Raw genomic sequence first — 17,283 nt, 5'->3', positions numbered from 1 at the left:
CTGACATGCCAATGTCCTAATGGATCAGGAACAGTTTTTTGTTTCTTTTCAAAAACAACGTGAGATCTACTCCTAGTTCTGGGACTAGGATTTTGTCTTTCAAGGCCTGTATGCTCATACAGCGAGCCTCAATATGATATTCAAAGTTTTTGCTTGTTTGTTTTAATTAGAGGAAATGGGCAAGCTATTAGCAGTACGGTACTTTACAGCTGGTGTTTAATACAGCTACGTGCTCAATCAGCTGTGGCAGAACAAGTCATCATCCCAATGCAGGACAGGTATTACCTGGCTGGTCAGCTTTCTCTTGGTCCTATCAGAGATTTCCATAGGCCAGGTGTCTTGGCATGTGTGACTGTTTATGCACTCTGCAGTGGTCATGGGCACTTCTCATTAATCACTGACATAAGTATGGCTTCAGGTATGCATAAAAGAGTAATGAAGTTTTCAGTAAAGCTGCATTTGCCAGCCTTGAGCACAGTGCTGAAGAAGAGGTATGAAACAATTCACTCCTATTATTATAACTATATTGCAAGAAAGGGAGTGAGCAAGCAATCACTTCTCACTCTGATGACTTATTGCTCAAGAAAGGTACAGTCAGCATGAGCCCTGTGACATCTAGTTGTGACAAAATCAGGCCACAGCATTTGGTGTCACTGCTATCTACAGGTTATAATATCAGGGAATGGGATTGATATTTTATCAGACATATGAAACATTTTTAGCTAATATTTTCTCTAATGCACCCACATCTGCAAGGATCTTGCAAATTCTCTCAAGGGTGTAGAATCCTGTTTCACATAGGTTACACATCTTGGGAGGGTGCTGGCTTGTAGTTTGGCAACCAAAGTATTTCAGCAGAAAATATCCTGTTTTTTTTGTGAAGAGGTCTGCATAAAGGACATTTTCAACTGAGGAAAAATGTGAGAAACAGCTTAAAGTGCTGAACAAGAGTAACATATAATTTTCATTCTGTCTTATGGAATGAAAAGAAGTGAATAATAATAAAGAACAGAAAGATGTTTCATAGCAATCTGAAGTTTTACCATTGTGTTTGCTTCAGTAGACAAGGAGAATCACAAAGATTTTTTCCAAGAGTCATCAGTGTTTCTGCTCTAGCTGTCTGTACTGGCAAGCTAAACCACATACCGAGGAAGACACAACAGATATGACACAGTACTGTTAATAAAGATTAAGAAACAAGAAGTTGCCTAAAAGAATGATCAGTCCTGAAGTACACTGACAACAAATATATAATGAAATGCTTGAATATCCCCAGAGGAAGTACTGATGAAGTCCTGGTACCACAAAATGAATAAATGAAGGGCTGATTCTAATGCCATAAAATCTAACTAGTTTAGATTTTTGGAATTTTTACACTGATTGGCAAAAATGAGTATTCCTACTACAGTTCCCCAAGATAGTTACAGTTAAGCAACAGACTTTTCCTGCCAAATTTGCTTTTGCCAGACATGCTATAACTGACAGCAGTGTTTGACAACAGGATTATAGTTTGGAGGACATGAATTTTGGCAATTTAAAATGATATATGTGACTACAGAGTTAGTCCATACTAACTCTGAATCCCAACAGCAGAAGTAGTGTGGAAATATGATGGAAATTAGGAATGTAGGAAAAACTGTTCCATCACTGTAGCAAAATCTCAGCAAGACTTTGAGGATGTGAGACAGACAACTTTAAGTTTAAAAAAAAAATCAGTTTCACTCACTCACATCACACGCATGTGTATATACACACAAGCACCAAAATGGAGTTACCTAGGTGGTCAGTCTTCCCATCTCGGGTGATACAGAAGATGAGAGATGGAGCTACTGAGTCCTCATCACATCTGCTTGGCTCTTCTTCCATTGGAGGGGACATGCTGGTTTAGATGTCCTTTATTCTTCAAGTACAGAGCGTAATTCCTGTTCTTTATGCATTGTTTATTAGGAATTACTCAATGCCTCTTGTTTTCTGATCTGGGTGTCCTGAAAAGCTATATACAGACGTCGTGATATCCTGAAAGGCTGCTAACACAGGTGCCATCAGCTACCATTTTTCTGTTGCTATTTCTAGTACTTCAGCACCATAGCATTTCCATTCACTTTCTGCTCATACCAGTCTTCATGACTCTTTATAATTCATTGCACAGATAATATAATCACAAAATTATATCAATGAATCATGTGCTGACAGCTCCTGACACTTTGCTAAACAAAAACAAAACACCTGCTCAGCTAGAAAACAATGTCAGACTCAGAAAAGAACTGCAGAGTGAGAAAAAGACAAATTTAGTTTAAACAACAAAAAAAAAGTCTAACATTATTCTAGGACTTGACACCTCTTCATGAAAATAACACTGTTTATCTCTGTAATAAGAAACTGCTGTCACCAACAACTTTCCTGGGAGGTTGCCCCATGGATTACACAAGAGTCATTCTCAGCAGACAAGCATTAAAGACAGACAGGTGCTTAGGAAAGTTGGGGGAGGAAGGGCTGAATAATGTGCTCAAGAAAGCCACAGGGACCAAGTGCAGCCAATTAGCCACGGCACAAACATTTGGATCAACTACATGGAAAAGCAGATGTGCTGTTGGGCCTGGGATTGGCGTTCACACAAGAGCAATGCAGGGATTAACTGAACATCGTTAGTATAGGTACCACATCGTTAAACTATATGTTTCTTAGACAGCACCTACATCTGGAAGGTTCTTGGTCATGACTAGAGGCTGGCTGCCACACTTCTGAGCTCTCTGCCATATGTATCTCATCATACCAGAGCATAGTTTCACCCTGACATCCCACTGTCCCCAGCCACTCCTCATCCCTGGTTGTGCGGCAGCACCTCTGAGAGATTCTCAGATGTCGTGTAGACCATTATGCCTTCACTGCACAGGAAAAGGATTTGGATTTGAGCTGAGCAGCTGACATCTGCAGGGACACCCACCCATTTCTGCCTGCAACAGCAGCTTGTAGATCTTTGTGTATCTAAGAATATTTTGTCTTTCTAAGAGAAAGAGCAATCTGGCAGCCAGAACATTCGCATCTTGCGTGGAAAATGCAAATTCAACTCCCTACTCTAAATTAGGATGAAGTAAAGAACTGGATCTAATTTTTTTTTGGATGCAGGATGTTGCGTGTACATATATCAGTGTAGAACAATAGTGTCTGCTTACACCAGCACTTACACACCTGGTTCATGAGTTGAGGTTAAGACTGCATCCAGCTGAAGCATGCCTCAAGCACAGCCAAGGTCTGAGGCTACAGAGGCATGGAAACCCCAATCACTGAGCATCCCACTCCTGGAGTTTTGATTTGAGGTCTCTCCTGAGCGACCAGCAGGAAGACTGCTAGCAGTGGAGCAGTGCCAGCTCACAGCTGGCGTTGTACCTGCCTGGTGGCAGGATTACAGGCAGATGGATAGTACCAACAGTACTGGTGTCACATGGAGATACATCCAGGACCTGTCTGCTTGATGAATTTGACCTACGTTTGTCCAGGTCGAAGTTTTATATTTGTGTTTTGTGCTTTTCTACCAATAAAGTGTTATCATTATTAATGAAACTACAGGGCATTTCATTCCTTATAATCAAATAACTTAACTGAAGCACTAAAAACGTCACTCAAATCTCAGATCAGTAATTCATATAAAAATAAGCAAAGAGAGAAAATGTGCTGTGCTAAATTTCCTTAGATAATCACAGGGAGGATTAAATAACATTAATTCTCTCATTACTCATCTCATCATAAGGTCAACTGCATCTAAAGGCTAAGTGAGATGCCTTTCTGTAACTCCAAGATCTTCAGAGAAGTATGATTGCTGCATCTTATCAGTTTGGAAATGTCAATCGAAGGAAGTGAATCAAAGTAGTCAATAAAGTTTATTCTACATTCAGCATGATCCTAAACTTAGAGCAAATACTTAGAAAACTGTTAGAAAGGAAAACAATAAGTACACTCCACTACCAGTGATGAGTTACGGTTCTAGCATTAGCTAAGTAACAGAACAGACTTAGTATTGAACTTCTTCAGCACATGAACACCAGGTACAGCCTGAAGCATTGGTCTCTGTATCAGTGGTTTACTGAGGTTTGCAATGCTAACAGTAGTCATATTTTTGTAGCTTGAACCGATATCAAAAACTCATCATTTGTCCTTCATGCAGACAGCAGGACAACTCTGACACCACAGGGACATTAGAGCCAAACACATGGGATTATCAGAAGTCCAGGTAATGCTCTCCATTTGCTTAAGAGCATTGTGTGCACACTAAAATATTTTACAAATGCATTATTGGCACTGTGACTTACTTGCTGAGATTTTTAGTGCAAGCACAAAAGAAAAAATGATTCTGTGGAAGACAAAGAACTTCTAACAGTTGCTGACCTTTTACTATACTACCCTGTTAAAGCAGTTCAACTGGGAATGAGGATTTCTCAGTGGCTGTTGATACGTTATACAGCATTTCATCTGTGTATTAATTCAAATCCAGCATTCTTCTTTCAGCCATACCCAGCTGGCTATGTCCTGCCACTGGGTTTGGATTTTTTTTATCTCTTTCCCTTATTTTGTATTGCCCAGTATAGGCCCAGTACCGTGGGAGCTCCCAAGAGCTTCAACACCACAGTGCAAAGCATATGGTCCAGTGGCAATGGCAGTGACAGAACTGATCAGAAATTACTATTTTTAACCAGTAAGTTTACATTGCCTCCGTCTGGCTTCACATTCATTCTCCAGCCAAACCAATTAGCAAAACAATAATGTTTTCTTTCCCACATTGTGAAGAATACAACCACTAGTTGAGGCTTGCAATGCAATCTTCCAGTCATAGTTTCTTCCAGACACCTAAATGTCAATAGACCTTGTCATAGCTTTCTCTTTAAATCAAAATGCGACCTTTTCTCCCGGTACCTACTGTCATCTCCCTCTTTGACCCATATAACCTTCTGCTTTACGGTCTCCCCATGACATACATAAATTTCCTCTGGTGCATCAGAAATAATAAAAAGCCACAAAACAGAAGGACAATGTCTGTAAGGAAAGCAATGTCTAAGCCAATATGCATATAGCTATTGTGCTCCAAAATATGCAGCTTAACGGATATATGCTTTCTAATTGCCTGCAATCATGGATAAATAAAAGGCTACATTACTACAAGCTGGTGAAGAGAAACTATGACTTATTATCTCTATTTGGACTGCAAGTCATAAAAGAGTCAGAATAAATTTTGAATCCCTCAGTGCTTGACACTTCCAGAAGATGACAGATATTGGCAAAAGGAGCCCTCAGAGACTATGAATGTGAGCAATTAGCACCATCTATTAAATACTTTCAAGATATTCTGCAATAGAAACAGGTAGACAATGTGTTTATAATTTAGTCAAAAGCATTAGAATACAGAGGTTCATATAAAATTGGTTTCAAACTTTGTAATTTCCTGTCACTCTTTTTTTTTAAGTTTTTTTTCTCCACCTTCTCAAAAGCCTTATACATTAGAATACGTTTTCAAATGGCCTTTAATGTAGATGCCTTTTATACACTTCTGTAATTGCAAAGTTTGCCTGAACAGTCGTTGACATTCTGTGCACAGAGGTGCGCGACAGCACATAACACTGAGGCATAAAACCTGGCTCCTATACAGTGAGAACCCAACCTTAATACTCAGAAGGTGTCTTATCAAAAAGAGGGATGGCAGCTGCAGGAACTGTTTGCCTCTGCTTGCTGGGATATACATTTAGGGCTTTATTCTATGATTCTACGATCTGTCAGGGCCCAGAATGTGCTGCTCCTGATGCAGGAAGGCAAGCACAAGACTAAGTGTAAATGGTCTCAATGATTATCCTCATTCTGTGGATGTGCTTACAGGGCAGCAAGTCATTAAGTGCTTCACAGGATGACAGCCAAAGAGTTCAGGCAGTGCTCAGCCTAAGGGAGGAGTGAAACTTCCTAAGTACTTCAAGACTGTATGTATGCATATGTACACATACAAACATATTTTACATAGTTACATACATACCTGTATGTGTGTGTTTTATGCACATTTTGTTATCATAGGTATTGGGTATTTTATCTAACAGTTGATAACGTTTAAGCCTTCCTTTGTTCTTATACTGATGAATTCACAGCAGATGAACAATTACACACCATATTTATAAGCACTTCGACAGAGAAGCAGCACTTCCCTACTGCATGAAGTGTGCGATTTTCCCTGCACCTGCCCTGAAGAAGGGATTGATTCTCAAAAGTGATTAAGCAAAATAGCAAATAGCTGTGTAAGCTGCTTCCATTTGAAATTCAGCACTGGCAAATTAAAATCTTCTGTGATTTCAGGTGATACCAAAACATTTAGAAAGTAGTGATGGAAATATACGTATTTTCATACAGTTTGCATCACAGTAATATTTGCATCTCAGCTGGAACCAAAGGACAATTGGAGTGGAAAATGTTGACCTTTGTGCAGAAGTCTCCACCCACCACATTCAGGGGCTTCGTGGTTTGACAACTTGATAGAACGTTTCCACAAAGGGATTTCTGTTCCCACAGAAATCTGTGGAAGTTACCGTCAGGTACATGGGAACAGAAGTAAATCAATAAGTATGGCTTTCAATATATGCACTGCTTTTTAAACGCACTGTTGTAGCCACAGGATTCCTTGGACTGGTGTTCTCCCTTGGAGATTTTTACCAGTGTCCTCGAGCTAGCTGCTCTGATAAAACAAGGCCTAATTCCTCTATTCTTTAACAAATCGGGAATTATGTATATAGCTACACATAATAAAGATATTTAAGAGCTAGAAGGAGCTTTTCAAGAGAGGACTATTTAGGACACAGTCAATACCATATCAATATAGAGGGAACGCCAATTTCATTTTAAGTGTTTTGGAGGAAGTTTGCCACTACAATTTAGTGGCAAGAAGAAGAAGGCGCTGAATCCTTTCTTGACCTTCCACAAGAATTTCAAGAATCTGTTGTCTTTCTTCTTGCTTGCCCCAGCTGTAAAATGGGGGAAGCATCCCCCCTCTCATTCATACAACACCATGACATTTAAACTCCATCCCAAACCTACTCATTCTGTGGAAACTTTTCCAGTAACGTTGGTAGCTGAGTCCGGATGAGGTGCCGTAATACTAACACTACTATTATTACGATTTTACTATTTTATTATTTTCAGTATATATAGTTACAAAACTTACACTAAATATATATTGCTCTCATTTTTCACGTATCTTAGATTCTTATCACCATGGCCACTGGAGCCATTAAGGTGAGAAATGTCAGAGTTAATTACATTATTTACAATTGCATTTCTCAGTTTACTTACAATAAGTGATTTTTCTCACTGCTTGAACTTTCAGACTGGTAACAGAAGATAAATGTATTTTCCTTTAAAGGTCTGTGTAATCTGCAAGACACAAAGGCATTAAGCCATTAAATTTTCCTGAAATCACGGTGTCTTTTGTAGTAACAGCTGTGTATTTAGTTCAACAGTGAAACTCAAACTGGTTTTGCTAATGAAAAGGGAATCAAATAACCAAGCGTTGGAATGAATTTCAAGCTATTGAGAGCAGACAGTTGGCTCATTAAATGTGCCCCTCGTGAATGATGTCCCTTCTCTTTAGACTGGTATTGAAATAATGCAGATTTACTTTCTATTTTACTGAGTATTTTTAGTCTTCCATGACCAAGATAAGATACAGGAGATTCATTCCACAAATACATTTCGTTAATTTCAACAGCAAAACTTCAGCGTTTACCAAATAAATACATGATGATATTAGGATAAATGACTTTCAGTGTAATTATTTATTTACAGGAATCTTTTACAGGCTTTCCCTTTAGCACTGGACTGCTGCACATGCATCAGAAAAATTAGGAAATTTCAACACTGAGAAGAGTAATTTCCCCTATGTTTCAAACACACGTGGAATCACGGCCTCACTGAAGGCTGTAGGAAAATTCCAATATGTCAGACAGTATTTCAGAGATGGAAATCAAGCTCAGAAATGCCAAATAAATAATATATTCAAGGTGAATTGCAACATTTTAATTAGTTCTTATTAGGGTCAGCTACAACTAACAAGTTTTCTTTTTCCTTTGAAGAATGTAGTTTTATTCTCTTCTCTGATTGTCTCCAGTCAGTGTCACCCTTAGTTTCTCTCTTTGCGCCTTAGCTCTTGCTTTTTTCCTGTTTTTGTTTTCCAGCTTTTGCTCATTTTTAATTGTGTACATTTAATTGCTTCTTGCCTCAGATACATAAAAATGCTTGCTTGTTTTGTGGCAGGACTGTTCACTGTGCTCAGCAGCTGAGCAGTCTGGGCCCCGATTGGGACACTGGCACAGAACTCTGACAAAATGTTTGCATCAGTGCAAAAAATTCCTCCAGAGCACACACCAAGCTGAGGAAGAGAAAACTGAGCTGTCTTCTTGAGGCCCCATTACAAGGACTACACAAAACTTGTTCTAATGAGGGTCCCAGAACCACAGAGCATTAATTAGTGTGATGACTTAACAGCTGTTAAGAGGCATATAAATTACTCCAATGCCCCTCTATTCCTTGGGTCAGTGGAGAATTGGACATAGCAGTATTGCAGGGCCATAATGTTTGCTGACAATATCCTGGGCTGTGCTGGGTAAAGCACTGCTAACAAATTGGTGGAGGTGATCCTTTCACTCAGCTTAACTGGTGAGACACAAGTGGAAATCTGGGGCCAGTTCTGGCTTCACCATTACAGTAGCAGCATAGCACTGGTGAAGAGTGTCCAGCAAAGAGCAAAGAAGGTGATCTAGGATCCAGAGCACCTGGCATATGAGAAGAGATTGGATGTGCTGGGATTGCTCAGCTTGCAGAAGAAAAGGGTCAGGTGGTTTCTTAGCAATGGGTCTAAATATCTTCTTAAAGAAGGCAGAACTTTCAGAAGTGTCTAGTGATAGGACAAGAGGCAAGGGGTGAAAACTGACACAAAGAAAATGCCATTTAAACAAAAGAAAAACAATTTACTGTGAGAGTGATTGAACACAGGCACAGATTGCAGAGATATTGTGGAGTCTCCATGCTTGGAGAAATTCAAAGCCAGAAGGGCACCATGTTTTCCAGTGTGACCCACCCTCCGCTTTTGTGATCCTCCCCCAGGCAGTGAGTTTGGGCAGAGGGGACAGCCCCTCATTCTGACTTCTTCCCCATTTGCCAGATACACCATTTTGAGCCTGATTCTAACCTCTTGTTTTCCCTAATTATTTTCTAATTTCACCTACCTTCTTTTCAGACTTCAATCATAAAAAAGTATACTTTAGGCATGCAAATTTAAGGGACAATTTTATAGTAACAGTTATTTCATTTATTACTAAAACACTCAGATTTAGATAGAACCCCATAAGTAGCCAAGCTTTAATTCTAATGCCTAAAGCTAGCAAGACAAAAAAGGCTACTTACATGTTTTTATAGGTAAGTATGGATTCATTCTAAATATAAAACACATGATTACTCAAGCTTATTATGTTTTAAATCAATTGTTATTTGTATTGAACTTCTACTTTTTGTAATCATATGCACAGAAGAAAACATCTGACAGCACAACTTGGAAAAAAAAGAGATGTACTACACAGAAGAATGTGTGGATGACAGCTGCTACTCCCCTTTTAAATCTCATCCTGTCATTCTTGTGCTGAATAGCATCCTCTTTTGCTTGCCATTCAGTACTGGTGAAGACAGCATAACCAGGTCCTCTGAAGCTAAACTGCTGGTGCTGCATGCATTTTCTTGATAATGTAGAGTAATTCATTTTTCACAAAAAGAACAAACCATACAAAACACAATATTCAACTTAACAGTGGAAACGCTGATGAATAATGTGAGAACATCTCAATCGTTTACATCAGCACAAAAAAAACCAAACAGACTGAAGTCAAGAATACTGCATTCAGTCTTTAGTTACTCAGAGCTGGAGAGAGTCTGGGAGCATTGTTCCAGCAGATCTCTACCTCTGCTGTATTATACTTCTACAATGCCTGCTCCTCATAATCCAAAAGAAAAACAAAACCAACATGGCATTGCTCACAATAATCATGGGGAATCCCTGGATTTGCCAGTATTGATGGGAAGCTCTTGCATTCCCCTGCGGAGTTCAGCACGGAAGTCAATCAATGGGTGTTTAACTCTGGCTGGCACGCTCTGCACTCACTCCTGCAGTTTCACGGCTCCCGCCTCCTGCCAGCACCAACTCCAGAGCTTTTTTCTGCAGGGCTGGCAGCTGCCTCTGTGCCTCTGCTTCAGCCAGAGCTGCACAGAGACATCTCTGAAGTCTTGGCAAGAGAACTCAAAGAGATTCCAGCAGCAGAGGAGATCCCCTGCCAGACTAGAGGAGCAAAGGACTGAGGGAAGAGGAATCACTGGGCTATTTAATCCTTTATTTTCATGGCTGTGTAAAGGACAGCAGGAAGCATGTGGTGCCAAAGGAAAGAATTTTGTATCAAAAAGTGGCACAATTCCTTCTGTAAGCCTTTCCCTGCTCTCAAAAAAAAAAGAAACTTTTGCTTCTCAGAGGGATCAAAAAGAGTCTGCCAGGGTGACAAAAGAGAGGTAGAAGTTAACCTCATGACATGGCAATAGGATAAACCAGTATGAAGGAAGATTACACTGCAAAGGCCTTCTGTGATTCAGAAGAAAATTGTCTTTGGTTCAGCAAAAAAGGAAATGTAACACCAGAGGATTATGAAATGAGGGAACACAGCAAAAATGACAAACCAGAGGGAGGCACCTTAGCAACAGCACATTGAATAAACAAAGCTGCAGGGGTCACAGCAAGAGAGAATTATTCTCAAGGCATAACTACAAGTGATACAGTCGGGGGAACGAGCTATCAAAATGCTGCTGTGCTAGGCGCAGTAAGACTTCAGCACCACCAGGTGGGAACAAAAAGGGGGAAGACAGGAAAACGGGAGTTAAAGGCTGATATCCCAAAACTTCTTTGTTGATAAGGGCGGCCAATCTATAAAGTCAAAAAGAAACAAGTGTTAAGAAGGAATAAAACCAAGTAGAAACCTATCACTATCTCAACAGAAGAAAAGAAAGCAATAAAGATTTAAGAAGAAGAAGTGAAGAATCAGGAAAGAAAGCTTTTTTAAAAAGCAGGTGAATACTGGATTTTGGAAGAGGAATGAGAGTTTCAAAGGCAGTCCATCAAAGAGATGATAATAAAACAATGCTTGGGGTGCTAACTAGAGATAGCAACAGGAGCAGTTTCAGCTGATGAAGAGAGGATGGGGCATACTGAAGACGATGTATAATGTAATTAGAGCAAGTTGCTCAGCATGTTTGGAGAGGATAGAGATTACAGGAATAAAAACAGCACTGGTTACAGGAAGGGAATCTAATCGGTGTTTTCCTGATAGGGAAGGTCTGTGGCTACCTACATTTATTTAAAAGGAAACCTCGAGAAACAAAAATGGAAAAATAAAGCAGGATAAAACAGATACATGACAGGAAGAGAGTGGATAGAGAGGAAGGAAGAGTAAGGATGAAGTCAGCATTTCTGTGACAGCACACTGAGAAGCAATGTGGAAAAAGTTAATGATAGAAGTAAATCATGCTGTAGTTTAAGTGCAGAGGCAAATGAGATGTCTGAAGTAGAGTCTTTATTCTGATGGGGAATACAAAGAAAAAGTGAAGACAAAACAAAGCAACTCATAGCTTTTGTAAGAGGAAAAGTGGATGGATCTGAGAGAAGCAATGCAGTGAGGATACAGCGACAGCCAGCTAAAATGTCAGATTCAGTATCACCAAGGAAAAGTAGCTCAAGGGTGAACGTGCTGGTGTAAAAGTGATAATCATTGCCCCATAGTCAATGTCTTATCAGTAATCAGAGTTAGCATTTCTCATTACAGCTGAAATCCAAAAATTGATCGGAAAGCTTCTTAGATCAGTGTGGTCATGCAAGAAACAAATGGCTCTCATGAAAAGACAAACAGAGTAGGAACAACAAAAAAAAATGAATTCCCCCTTCAGGGCACAGCCCAGCTATGCTGATTATATTGTAACTTTTCCCTGCCCAGAAAGTGCACTTTATTTTCAATTTCCAGTCTCACGCATACCTCCTTAGCCTTGTGCCTCAGCATTTACAAAGCTTCAGCTTGTCAGCTCTGGGAGTTCTCTGCCTTTCCTCTGAATATTAGTTACATAATAGCTTGAGCTCAACAATCAAAGCAGTGATAGGTCAAAAGGAAGATTTGCCTGAGGTGATGGAGGAAGTTGATGGCAAAGCTTGAAGCTGAATACACATCTCTGCTATTCAGACAGCACAAAAACCACAAGAGTCTCCTTCACTGTTTAGATTTTGTTGGCATTTTTTCAAAGCTGTCTGTATCTGAAGCCAAAGCTAAGAAATGCAATGGCACTGGAAGAGCTAATAAGGCAGAGATAGATCCCCAAATGACACTCTTCTAATTCTCAATGGCACTTCCGTGCTATTGTTAACACAGGACGTACTTTACGATCCAAATTTTCCACCTTTCTACTGTACTTCTTTACATCATGTCAACTGTTGAGAAGAGGGGTAAGAGAGTAAGATAACTTATGCTCAGTCTTCTCCTTGGATTTTACATTCCTCACCTTCAAAATATGCAAGTCCAAAGATGCTGTAACTCTAGAGTACCGACATTTTTAGCCCTAAAACATAGAGTTGAAAAGTCATTGTTCAACTCTCTCACATCTGTTTTGTGGGACTAAAATGACAGTTATTGAAAATTTTAGATGGTAAGGGCTGGCAATAGCAAGTACAACACTGAGATTTACAGGAACATTTCTTCGTGTGTGGAATGCTGTTAAATTTACCTACCAAAAATGCAGGCTGCTGCAAATAGGCCAAGTAGGGCACTTGGAGGGCCAGGTCTTCAAGGTCACTCTCAGACAACCATGATTAAGGTGACACCAACCTCCTGCACTTACACTGCTGCTCTCTGGATTCAGTAGGGGTTATGTTTGTCTGTGATCTGCTAAGGAATGGGTCAGGCATTGTGACATTACTCTCCTTCATGCCACAATTCCTTTTTATCAGAAGTTTCAGGGTTTTTCCTCAGGTGAGTAACAAGTTTATCCATGCTAGCTTCTTGTGAAAATGCCTTCAGAACAGAAAGAGAGACATCAGGTATTTCAGATCAGATAAACTGAAATGAATAAAAAGGAATGGTTATCATTTATGCTGACCTCTTTTTTATTAATGTTATCACAGAGTTTAGGCACACCAGCTTATTAAGAAACAGCAGCTTACACAAAGAGAGTGCAAAAAGACTTTGTTCCTAGTCCTGAAAGTTTACAGACCAAGGGAGCTGATGTATGGAGGCAGACGGGGAAAGGAACAGCAGTAAGAAAATAATTACAGCCAGCATCGCAGTGACATTCCAGCTCAGACTTACAAAGTTTTTATAAGCACGAGGAGTGGTTGCTCAAGGTCAAATTATATAAAGCGGAGATAAAGCTAGATGTATGTGGTACAATCTATCTGGATTTCTAACTGATGTTCAGAAAGCTCATCAGAAACTGTTTCTTAAAAGAGGGATGATTAGAGAAACTTCTGTTGCAAAAGCGTAGGGAAACACCGTGGCAACACGGTCTATCACAAATAAATGCTTAACGTAAGGTATTGCAAAGTCGATTTTACCTCTGTATTAGCACAGATTGCTTCTGGTTATTTCTGTGCGATACGCACTTTAATAACTGCTCAGAGGTCTTTTGTACAGACGAACGCACGCACACTTTCAGGTGAAAAACAAAACAGACGGGTACAACGCTGCTCCTACAAGCAGTTGGGCTGAAGCGCCCAGGAGCAGCGCGGCGCTCCCACAGGCGGGAAACGCGGCGGTGCCGACCCGCGCTGCTCGGAGAAGCCGAGGCGGGCTGCACGGAGGAGAGAAGGCCGCGGCGCGGCACCGCGTGCCCGGCGGGAGGCGGCCCGGCCGGGTCAGCCCGCCCCTGTCTCCGGCCCTCCACCGCCCCTTCCTGTCATGGCGGTCGGGTGGAGAGCCGCCCCCCACAGGAGCTGAGCTCCCGGCGCCGAGTAGGGACGTCGCCCAGCACGGAGTCGGCGGCGCCCGCGCCGCGCCGCGCCAGGAGGTGACGGAGGTCCGTGGTTTGCGGCGGCCGCCGTGAGGGCACGGCCTGCGGGCCGGGCCGCAGCAGAGGGAGCGGGGGAAGGCGCCGCGCGGCGCACCGGGTGCTGCGGTCCTGACGGAGCCCCGGAGCGGGGAAGCTGCGCGGGGTGGGCAGCGCCGTCCGGGACTGTCCGGGGGTTGACGTCCTTTCTGCTTGTGCCATCGCTCTTTACCGAAGGTAGCTGCGTGGCACGGGGCGGCAGGGACAGGAGAGCGTGCTCTCCCCCGTCCTCGTGGTAAGACTGGGGAGATTGTTTCAGCCAAGTGGAAAAGGAAGTGAAAAGCTGCAAAGCCGCCGTGGCGGTCTCATGATGATAAGTTGCATATTTTTGTAATTGGTTGTCCCAAGACCGACGCAGATTTTTGTAATGCAACAATCTCTTTGGTGCCTTTTAGAAATAGAACCCAAGGGAGAAGGAAGGAAGGTCCTGTCATGTTCCTTTTGTTTTCCATGTAGGTATTGCTGAAGGACCTGCTTTCTGCTGCTTTCATCACTTTACTTCCTCGTGAGGTCGGCAGCATGCCTTCCACCGGGTGTACCTCGAAACTTCTCCTGGTCCTCACTTCACTGCTGCTGGTGCTGCCAGTGGTTGAAGCCATGGACGCAGGAGATACAATTGCCTTCCTGCTGGGCCTCGCTGTCAGCGTCGTTGGATTCTGTGCCTGCCTTGGCTTGTATGCCAGGAGAAGGAATGGACAGCAATGATTTCAAGATGCTCAAATGAAATGTATTTCCTAACACTGCTTGGGGTTGAGGTCTCTGGGATTTAAAACTGTACTTCGGTTCTGGGTAACTTTTGAAAACTTGTAGTATATAATCCTGCAAACCCTCATACTGTGCAATACAACAGATCGAGACTGTACTCAGTAGAAGAGATTTGTAGGATCTGTCATCATGACAGTAAGATGATTTTACGTTGCTTGTGATTAAATAATGCCTTAAGGCATTAAGGGTAAGAACTGTTTGAACGGGGGAAGAAAACTACAGAGTTGGTCACAGTAAACAATTATAAGTGGAATGTATGAGGGAGATGTTCAAAAAGCTCTGCAATTTTGGTTTCAGGGGTTAATGAGGAGGAAGCAGCTATTAGTCTTCCAGTCAAGATGACAGAGCTTTGGAAATACCTCTGATGAGATAACTAGGGAGCAGACTGCTTTGACGTGAGTGTATGTGCTCACGTGGTTTGTAATGACAGCACCTAACAGCTCACTGTCACAGGGATGAGATTTCGGAGAACTAAGAAAACACAGCAAACCTATTTATTTTTATTTTAGAATGTGCCTCTTCTGTAGCCTGTGTTCTTGTTACCGGAATGGGACTGTTACTTTACTTCAACATGAACTGTGCACATAAATGTGAATGGAAATAGGGACATGTTTTGTGGTCATGTCTTTATTTTCAGCACTCAGGTTTCTTTTAAGCATGCTGAGTTTGGTTGGTTGGTTTTCTTTTTTCCGAAAATGAAGATTTAGCTGTTTTAGTGAGGAATTATATGTAGTTTTTCTGAATAAGGAAGTTATTAAATTTTATCAGGTCAGTTGTGCACATTTCTTTTGCAATGTACAAGCAAGTTTTGTTAAAATTCTGGGTTTAGTAGACAAATCTGTTGTTCTTGAGTGTCTTCCTCATGACAAACTCAGTGTTGTTAGTTAAACATTTAGGCTGCTCATCTAATTGATACCGAAGAGTTCCACAGAAGAATAGATCTGGAAACAGAGTAAAAAATCTTGATGCAAAATTCTATTCATGTCCAGTCAGTGTGTTATATGGTTGAAAGAATGTACTCAGTAGGAGATCTAGAACCCATTTCTTTTCTTTTAGTAGCAGTGTGGAAGTGGCACAGCCAAGAATGTCAACCGCGAAGCCCTCAGGCTTATGAGGTTGTTCTCACTGTCATCTTAGTAGAACGGGCACATGAAAGCAAATAAAACAGCAGAAAAAAAAGAAAAAAAAAGTAGCAGAATAAGCAGTGCAGGAAGGTGAACTCTGCAGTTCACAGAATTTCGTTCTGATCTTGTGCTGTGGGTAGTCACTCTTGCTAGAAATCTTGTCTTTTATCTTTTGAAAGTGGAGAGAAAAGGTGAAGTGTGATGCAAAGTTATGTATGTTGATACCATTCCTCCCCTTTCTCTGTTAGTGCCTCTGTTCAGTAGAGCACAGAGCAATGGCTGGAGTTGTGAAATAGGTTTTACCCAGGTAATCGAATGGGCAGATCATGTTCTACAAATGCTAAGATTTCTATATTCCATATACCGTATGTGGCTGTTTTGACTTCTCTCTCCAGCTTCTGAGCAGATAGAAGCCCAGTTTATTTCAGTCTCACAATTGTGACTATCTTTTTCTCACAGTTAATGGAGGAAAGTATAATGAAAGTGTCCAAAATATTGTGGGGTTAAACTACGGGACCCGGCAAGCTGCATTCTTGGTTTCTGCTCTCAAGCTACTGGAATGATAATGGTCACAAAGTTGTTCTGATGAAATGCAAGCCTTGCCAAGTCGTTCTTCTGGTACCACAATTTGTGGCTTCCAAAGGCCACAGTAGGACAGCCCTAAAATGAGCTTTGAATGATAACATCACCTTCAGTGTCCAGTACGTGATTTTTTAACTGAGTGGATGCAACATGATCACACATCATGTGTGATCTTCCTTGTTCTTGGCTAAGCCATTGTTACCCTCCAAAAACAACAAAACACCCGACAACTCAATGCACTGTGTATTTCTGCAAATTTGAGAAGTCTGCCAGTTTTTCAGTAGAATATTAAATAAAGCTTTTGGTAGTAGAAATTTTATCACAGGCAGCTTCTCTCAGACTCCTTTATCATCCATTTGGCAATAGTTTCACAGGGTTATGCAGCGCTTTCACTGTAGGAGTGCAACATCTTCGTGGAATAATTAGCATCAGGGTATAGAGAAATGAGGTCCTGTGTTCTTTGCCTGAGCTGTATGTACTTCCCTAAAGGTGTTTAATGGCCTTGTTTCCTGGGCTCTGACAGAAGCTTTATTGTTGAAGACTTGCATTTGTCAATCACTTGAGTGTAGAATTTGATAGCCCCATTTTTCTTCTGCTTTAATAAACTTTCACATATGATTTGTTATCAGTCTGATGAAGTAATTTGTATGAAGGGGAAAATAGAGATGACAGA

The 17,283-nt window shown here is 41.2% G+C and overlaps 1 protein-coding gene across 2 annotated transcripts in view; it reads left to right on the top strand.

The window, feature by feature from the left end:
* Positions 1-13,988: 13,988 nt before the first annotated feature.
* Positions 13,989-17,283, top strand: part of SMIM30 (small integral membrane protein 30) — a 373,817-nt gene continuing 370,522 nt past the window's right edge. Inside the window, exons 1-2 of one of the 2 annotated variants that reach the window (XR_010622581.1) lie at positions 13,989-14,109; positions 14,596-15,714. Coding sequence is in view for 1 of the 2 variants with exons in the window: in XM_065743463.1 (XP_065599535.1) it covers positions 14,659-14,844 (186 nt within the window). In the remaining variant the exon portion in view is untranslated. Of the gene's footprint in view, positions 14,110-14,595; positions 16,095-17,283 lie in introns of those variants that run through there. The other variant, XM_065743463.1, reaches the window with a different exon arrangement.

This window comes from Cyrtonyx montezumae, unplaced genomic scaffold, assembly GCF_038088225.1.
Source record: "Cyrtonyx montezumae isolate F1298 unplaced genomic scaffold, pur_monq_1.0 scaffold_3, whole genome shotgun sequence".
NCBI classification, from domain to species: Eukaryota; Metazoa; Chordata; class Aves; order Galliformes; family Odontophoridae; genus Cyrtonyx; species Cyrtonyx montezumae.
The sequence above is the reverse complement of the archived record's forward strand: the minus strand, read 5'-3'. Positions and strand labels throughout refer to the sequence as shown.